Source organism: Panthera uncia, chromosome F2 (assembly GCF_023721935.1).
Source record: "Panthera uncia isolate 11264 chromosome F2, Puncia_PCG_1.0, whole genome shotgun sequence".
Taxonomy (NCBI): domain Eukaryota; kingdom Metazoa; phylum Chordata; class Mammalia; order Carnivora; family Felidae; genus Panthera; species Panthera uncia.
This window is the reverse complement of record NC_064812.1, coordinates 836,623-844,567: the sequence shown is the minus strand read 5'-3', so window position 1 is coordinate 844,567 and position 7,945 is coordinate 836,623. Positions and strand designations below refer to the sequence as shown.

Genomic DNA, 7,945 nt, shown 5'->3' with positions numbered 1-7,945 from the left:
CGCAGCAGAGACCCTGATCCCTCGCTCACCGTCCAGCCGCCGAGGCTCGCGACCACGGCCTTCCCTACGGCGTTAACCTTTGCTGACCGAACCAGCTTACCCGGGCTCCCTCCGAAGGCTGGGCCGTGAGGGGCACAGGCAACGTTGGCTGCCAGGAGAGCACGGACCCCCCCCCCTCAGCAGCGCCGCCTGCGAACTGGGCGTGTGGGCCCGGCAGAGTGACAGGCCATCAGCGGGACGAGCGGCAGGGGCTGAGGACCGTACGGGAGCAAGCCTCCGCCCTGCCCTCTGCTCAGCCTGGGTCTCTCTTACTGGAAACACAGGCCTCAGGCCAGTCACGGAGGCCCTGCTCCCCTGCCCTTGGCCCAGATGCCCGGCCAAGCTCAGAGCCTGGGGCTGCAGCGTTGATCCACCCTGCCCCCAGCACACACCCGACCCGGGGATGAGAAAACAACGCAGGACCCACAGGAAGGTTGGAATTGCTTTTATTGGGGTGAGCGCTGCAGGCTCACCCGTGGTCGGGTTAGTGTTCTGCCCTCACGGAGGCAGCCGAAGCCTGGCGCCTCCACCCGCCGCCTGCCTGGGTTAGTGGAACATGCAAAGCTTCATCAGAGAGTGGAGGCAGGGGTGGAAGCCACCGAGGCCAGGGGCTGGATGGAACAAGAGGGGAGGGAACTGGGCTGGGCTGCCTGTGCCCGGGCCTGACAAGGAGGTGAGGCTCCCGCGGACAGACAGGCAGGAAGCACCCAGGGGGGACCCACGGGGGAGCAGAGTCCTGCAGAAGCCCCGGCCATACCCAGCCTGGCCCCGGGGCTGGCACGCCCGGGAGCTGGGCCGGTGGGGAGTCTGTCACCGGGAGGGTCTGTCTCCCACCCCAGGTCTGGGTCCTCGGGGCCCGGGGTGGAGGGAGGACACTGAAGGCACTTACTAAGGGACTGAGGCTGGAAGGCTGAAGCCGGACGCCTGGGGTCTCGGGACAGTGTCAGGGGCTAGGGGCTGGGGACGGCGCCTGCAGCTGGGCAGGGGCCAGGCGCGGGCCGGGCACGGGAGAGGCTTGGCCCGGGCCAGCTGGTTCTGTAGACTGGACCCTCATCTTCCCACGGGCAGGCTGGAAAAGAGATGACTAACCCCGGACCCCCTCCCCCCCCCCCCCCCGGCAAGGCCCACCGAGCAAGGAAATCAGTCCTGGAAACAGGAAGAGAAGCTGGTTCTGAGGGCCCTGCTAGTGACGGGGCCGGCCGACCCCGCTCCCCCGGGCGGCTAGGATCAGTGGTTGGGTGTCAGTGAGCCCAGCGAGCAGGGCTGGGGGGGGGGGGGGGGGGGGGGGGGGGGGGGGGGGGGCTTGCCCAGACGATACCCTCTAGAGAGACGGGAGGGCTAGGAGGGCCGGGCTTGGGGCCGGGCCCGGGACCCTCCAAGGCACCTGGCTGTGGTGAGTGGCAGGTAGACAGGAGCAGGGAGGCCTGGGGGATGAGCTGGTCAGCGGGTCTGCACCAGCTCCCTCCCTGACCGCCTCCCTGGGACGCAGGCTGTCTGGACAGCAGATAGATCGTTAATATGTTAGTCCGCTCTTTTTGGTTAGACTTTAGGCACCGCTTGGGAGGAAGACACCTTTGAAACGTTAAAGACCCCGACGCCTGGGCAGGGAACCTGGCCACATGCAGAGCGGGAGGGCAGGGGTGCAGGCAGCGGGTCAGGCCGCCGCGGACTCGGGGCCCCCCAGGGAGGACGCGGGCCCTGAGGTGTAGCGGCGGCCGTAGCCCGAGGAAGAGTAGGAGGAGGAGGAGAAGGTCATGGAGAAGCCGGAACCCGTGGCGTCAAAGCTGCCGCGGCGGGAGCCAGCCCGGGAACCGGTGCGCGAGCCGGAGCGCGAGCCGGCCGCGGAGCCGGAGCCGCTGACGCTGTAGGGGCTGTAGTAGCCCTTGCTGGACTGGGCGGCGGCCTCCAGCAGCCGGAGCCCCGTGCCCTCCTCCACCATGCTGCGGTCCAGCGCGTCCTTGTACGAGATCTTGAGCTTGGTCTTGGGGCAGGTGAGGTACTTGGAATACGCGCCAACGTCCCGCAGCTTCTGGGCGGTCCGGGCGTCCACCATGCCGCGCTGCAGGGCCTCGTCGAGGGGCACACGGCCCGGCGCGTCGGGCTCGATCAGGCCCCCCGTCAGGTACTGCACCTCCAGGAAGCGCTGGCCTGCCTCGTAGTAGAGCCAGCCCTTCTTCAGGGCCTGGGCGGCCGACATCTTGGTCTTGGTGCGCGGGTCCTCGAAGCCACAGAAGGCTTTCTGGGCCAGGTTGATGCGGTCCACCATGATCTTATCCACCAGGCCCTTGTTGACGGCGTCGGTGACGGGGAAGCGCTCCCCGGTGCCGGGGTCGATGATGCCCCCCGTGCAGGCCTGGGCCTCCAGCAGCCGCTGCCCGGTGATGTTGTCCACCAGGTTGCGGTGCATGGCCTCCGTGACGGACACCTTCTCCAGCGTCTCCGTGTCCAGGATGCCGGCCACGGGGCCCGTCTCCTCGGTGGGGTCTGACCAGGAGGCCGCCTGGCTCCTGGAGGCGGCGGGGCTGATGGGGTAGGAGGAGGAGGACCCCACGGAAGAAGAGCGGGAGCGGAAGCCGCCGGCGTTGCCCGAGAGCATGTCGGCGAACTCGGTGATGGAGAGCGTGCCGGCGCGGTACTGGTCCAGCGCCGAGCGGTCGATGAGGCTCCTGGAGATGGCCTCGTCGATGTCGTACTGGCGGCCCGAGCGGCGGTCGATGATCATGGACTTGACCACGCCGTCGGAAGAGGAGATGGTGATCTCCTCCCACTCGCACTCCTGCTCGGACAGCTCCAGGTACGTCTGGTGGTCGATGAGGCCCTTGCGGTAGGCCTCGTACACGGACATCTCCTTGCCCGTCTCGGGGTCCACGATCACGACGCGCCGCTTGCGCACCGAGGACTTGGAGGACGTCTTCCGCTCCCGTTTCTTCTCCTTCAGGGGCAGCAGGCGCAGGCCCGTCTGGGGGTCCGTGACGCAGCGCTCCATGAGCTGCAGGTACGTGAGGTTCTCCTCCGTGTTGGGGTCGAAGAAGCCCTTGGTGTCGTCCGAGGGGTCGGTCAGGATCTCGTTCATCTCCTCGTCAAAGAGGCCGCGCTTGTAGGCCACGTCCACGGGCAGCCGGTGGCTCTCCTCGGGGTCGATGATGCCGCCCGTGGCGATCTGGGCCTCCAGCAGGCGGATGCCGTGGTCCTTCAGGATGAGGCCCTTCTTCATGGCCTGGAAGAGGGAGATGAGCTTCCCCGAGTACGGGTCCTTGTAGCCGGTGACGGCGCGCTCGGCCGACAGCAGCTTGTCCTTGAACTCGGGGCCCACGATGCCCATGCGCACGGCCTCCTCCACGGTCAGCTTGAGCCCCTTGATGGGGTCGACGACGTAGCCGGTGGCCGCCTGCGCCTCCAGGAGCTCGAAGGCCGTGCCGGGGCGGATGATGCCTTTCTTCATGGCCTGATACACGGACAGCCGCTCCTTGGTGGCATCGACGAAGACGCCGGCGATGCAGCTGGTGCCCTCGAGGAACTTCTGCAGGTTCTTGGAGACCTCCTCCACGGAGGTCAGGCCCTCCCGCAGCTGCAGCGCCGTGGCCTCGTCCATGACCCGCGAGCGCACCAGCTCCTCCACCGTGATCTGCTTGCGCAGGCCGCGGAAGGTCAGCTTGCGGGCGTCCGAGAGCGGCAGGAGCAGCTGGCCGCTGGTCTCGTGGCGACGGCACCTCCTGAGCAGCTGCGTGTAGCTGAGGCGCTCGTCCGTGGAGGGATCCGGGTAGCTGCGCACCTCGCTGGGCTCTGACAGCTGGTCGTGCGTGTCCTTGTTGAGGAAGCCACGCAGGTAGGCCACCTCCAAGGGGAGGTGGAAGCCCAGGCGCGGGTCCACGACGCCGCCCGTGGCCAGCTGGGCGTCCAGCAGCCGCAGGGCCTCCTCGGCCGGGATCAGGTCCTTCTTCATGGCCTGGAAGAGCGAGATCGTCTGCTCCGTGTAGGGGTCCCGGTAGCCGGTCACGGCCCGCTCGGCCGAGAGCAGCCGGTCGTGCAGCTCGGGGCCTACCAAGCCCTTCCGCACGGCTTCGTCCACGGTCAGCCGCTCGCCCTTCACGGGATCCAGGAGGAAGCCCGTGGCCGCCTGTGCCTCCAGCAGAAACCGCGCCACCTCGGCGCTCAGCAGCCCCTTCTTCAGCGCCTGGTAGACGGTGAGCGTCTGCCGGGAGCCCGGCAGGTAGACGCCGGCCACGCAGCCCGTGCCGTACAGGTAGCGTGAGACCGCCTCCGCCTCCAGCACCTCTCGGAGGCTCTTGGCGCCCTCCCGGAGGAGGCCGTAGGTCTCGCGGGAGATGATCCGGGCCTCGTAGAGGTCCTCGGCCGTGAGGCGGCGGCGGATGTAGTCGTAGGAAGCCAGGTTCTGCTGGCGCACGATCTCGGTCTTCTCGATAATCTCGATGATGATGATGATCATACGCTCCTTGGTCACCCGGCCGGCCCGGAAGTCCGCCATGAGCCGGGCTCGCTGCTCTTCCGGGATCAGGTCCGACTGCATCACCTCCCACAGGGACATGGTGGAGCCGCCGCGGTCACCGCCGCCAGGGATGTCGATCTGCGTCTCCTCGAACGCCCTGCGGGTCTCCTCCTCCGTGTACACCTGCGGGCTCTCCGCCACCTCCGTCTTCTCGGCTCCTTTCAGGGGCAGCAGGCGCAGGCCCGTCTCGGGGTCCTCCACGCAGCGCTCCAGCAGCTGCAGGTAGGTGAGGTTCTCGTGCGTGTTGGGGTCGAAGAAGCCCTTGGTGTCGTCGCTCGGGTCCGCCAGGACGCGGTTCGTCTCCTCGTCGAAGTAGCCGCGCCGGTAGGCCACGTCCACGGGCAGGCGGTGGCTGTGCACCGGGTCGATGATGCCGCCCGTGGCGATCTGGGCCTCCAGCAGGCGGATGCCGTGCTCCCTAAGGACCAGGCCCTTCTTCATGGCCTGGAAGAGGGAGACGGTGTTGCCGGAGTAGGGGTCCGTGTAGCCGGTGACGGCCTTCTCGGCAGACAGCAGCTTCTCGTGCAGCTCGGGGCCCACGACGCCCGCCTTCACGGCCTCGTGGACGTACAGGCGCTGATTCCTCACAGGGTCCACCAGAAAGCCGGTGGCCGCTTGGGCCTCGAGCAGCAGAGCGGCCGTGCTGGGCCTGAGCAGGCCCCGCCGCATGGCCTCGTAGATGGTCACCTTCTCCTTGGAGTCCTCCAGGTAGATGCCGGCCAGGCAGCCGCTACCCTGGAGAAGCGTCCGCACAGAGTCCACCTCTGACAGCTCCTTCACAGACGTTCTGCCGTCCTTGAGCTGCTCAAACTGGGCCCTGCTGAGGACACCGGCAGCCGCGAGCTCACTGGCCGGCACCGGGGCGCGGAGGCCGCTGAAAGACAGCCTTTCCTGGCGCGCGGTCTCCACCTCCTCCACGATGGTGATGACGATCTTGATGATCTTCTCCACGGTGACGGTGCCCGTGCGAAACTGCCGCACCAGCTCCTGTCTCTGCTCCGCCGTGAAGTACTCAGAGCTGAGGAGCTCCCACACGGTCACCGTCTTGCCCTTAAAGCTGCCCACGGGGACCTCAACGGCAGTCTTCTGAAAGGTCTCGCGAGCCTGCAGCTCGGAGCAGAGTCCCTCCCGCCGGGCCCGGGCCTTCTTCTCCGAGAGCGGCAGCAGGCTCAGCCCCGTCAGCGGGTCGGGCCGGCACTGCCGCTGCAGCTGGCCGTAGGCGACCGGCTCCTGTGTGCCGGGGTCGCGGTAGGTCTTGGCTTCGTCCTCGGGCGCCGACAGGGCTCGGCCGGTCTCCTCGTCCAGGTAGCCCCGGGCACAGGCAACGTCTACGGGCACACGGTGGCTCTTGCTCGGGTCCACGATGCCACCTGTGGACAACTGGGCATCCAGCAGGCGCCAGCCCTGCTCCCTGGGGATGAGGCCCTTCTTCAGGGCCTGGAACAGGGAGACGCTCTGCCCCGAGTAGGGGTCTTTGTAGCCGGTCACGGCCTTCTCAGCCGACAGCAGCTTCTCGTGCAGCTCAGGCCCCACCAGGCCGGCCCGCACCGCCTCGTCCACGGTGAGCCGGGCGCTCGTGGCGGGGTCGATGATGTGCCCGGTGCCGGCCTGGGCCTCCAGGAGGGCCACCGCCGCCTCTGGCTGCAGTAGGTCCTTCTTCAGGGCCTCGTAGACGCTCAGCCTCTGTCCCGCCTCCTCCAGCCACACACCAGCAATGACGTTGCCGCCCCGCAGGGCCCGCCGCACGGCATCCACCTCGGCCACCTCTCGCACCGAACGCTCGCCCTGCTGCAGCTGGCGGTAGAGATCGCGGTCGATGACCCCGCTCTCGAACAGCTCGGCGGCAGGGACCAGGGCGCGCAGGCCCTCGAAGCAAAGCTGCCCTTTCTGCTCGTGCTCCTCGACCACCGTGATGACGATCTTGATGATCTTCTCCACGGTGACCTTGCCCGTGCGGAACTGTCGCACCAGGTCCCGCCGCTGCTCTGCCGTGAAGTACTCTGAGTTGATGAGCTCCCAGATGGTCACCGTCTTGCCCCGGAACTTGCCAAAAGGTGCGGACACGGTGGCTTTCTCGAACACGTCCCGGGCCTCCGAGTCAGTGTAGACCAGCTCCCTACCCTTGGCAGCCTGATCCGTGAGGGGCAGCAGGCGCAGGCCCGTCTCGGGGTCCTCCACGCAGCGCTCCAGCAGCTGCAGGTAGGTGAGGTTCTCGTGCGTGTTGGGGTCGAAGAAGCCCTTGGTGTCGTCGCTCGGGTCCGCCAGGACGCGGTTCGTCTCCTCGTCGAAGTAGCCGCGCCGGTAGGCCACGTCCACGGGCAGGCGGTGGCTGTGCACCGGGTCGATGATGCCGCCCGTGGCGATCTGGGCCTCCAGCAGGCGGATGCCGTGCTCCCGCACGATGAGGTCCTTCTTCATGGCCTGGAAGAGGGAGATCTGCTCCCCGGTGTAGGGATCCTTGTAGCCGGTGACGGCGCGCTCGGCCGACAGCAGCTTGTGGTGCAGCTCGGGGCCCACGACGCCCTCCTTCACGGCCTCGTTGACGGTCAGCCGTCGGTTCCGCACAGGGTCCAGGAGGAAGCCCGAGGCAGCCTGGGCCTCCAGCAGGATGAGAGCCGTGCCCGGGCTCAGCAGCTGCCTCCGGAGGGCCGCGTACACACTCAGCTTCTCGTTGCTGGGCGTCAGCAGCAGCCCGGCAACGCCACCGCGGCCGTGCAGGTAGCCGCGCACGTCGTCCCGCTGAGCGAGCTCGGCCACGGTTGTGCGGCCCTGGGCCAGCCGCTGCAGCTCCTCGGCGCTCAGGACGCCGGCCTCCTGCAGCCACTGGGCCGGCACCTTCCGCCGAAGGCCGTCGAAGGCGTGGTCGGGCTCCACCTCGGCCGCCGGGCCGTCGTGGGCGACCCGGCCGTTTGGCAGGGCTTTGGCAGCCGCGGCCTGCGAGGCGGCAACCTCCTCCGAGTGCGCCAGCGCGGCCCGGTGCTCCTCCTCCAGGCGCTGCAGCCGCTCGCGCAGCCGCCGGTTCTCCTCCTCCAGCAGCTTCTCCTGCTGCTGCCGCTGTCGTTCCAGCAGCTGCAGCTCCTCCTGCTTGCGCCGCACGCCCTCCTCGGCCTCGTGCTGGCGCTGCCGGGCCTCCTCCATGCTGGCCACCAGCCGCTGCCTCTCCTCCTCCATCTGCCGCTGCTGCCGCTGCTGCTCCTCCCGTAGCTTCTGCGCCTTGGCCACCTCGTCCTGGAAGAGCTGCTCCAGCTTGGCCTTCTCCTGCTCGATGAAGTGCTCCCGCTGCAGCAGGCTGTCCTTCTCCGACAGGAAGCTCTGCTGGAGGGCCCGCGTCTCCTGCACCAGCTGCTCCTGCTGCACCGCCTGCATCTGCAAGGGGGGGGGGGGGGGGGGGGGGGAGGG

The 7,945-nt window shown here is 68.4% G+C and overlaps 1 protein-coding gene across 6 annotated transcripts in view; it reads right to left on the bottom strand.

Annotated features, from left to right (window-relative positions):
* Positions 1-468: 468 nt before the first annotated feature.
* Positions 469-7,945, bottom strand: part of PLEC (plectin) — a 56,547-nt gene continuing 49,070 nt past the window's right edge. For all 6 annotated transcript variants that reach the window (XM_049632779.1, XM_049632784.1, XM_049632778.1 and 3 more), the window contains one exon: positions 469-7,912. In XM_049632779.1, the coding sequence (XP_049488736.1) occupies positions 1,694-7,912 (6,219 nt within the window). In that variant the 3' untranslated portion in view covers positions 469-1,693. The remainder of the gene's footprint in view (positions 7,913-7,945) is intronic.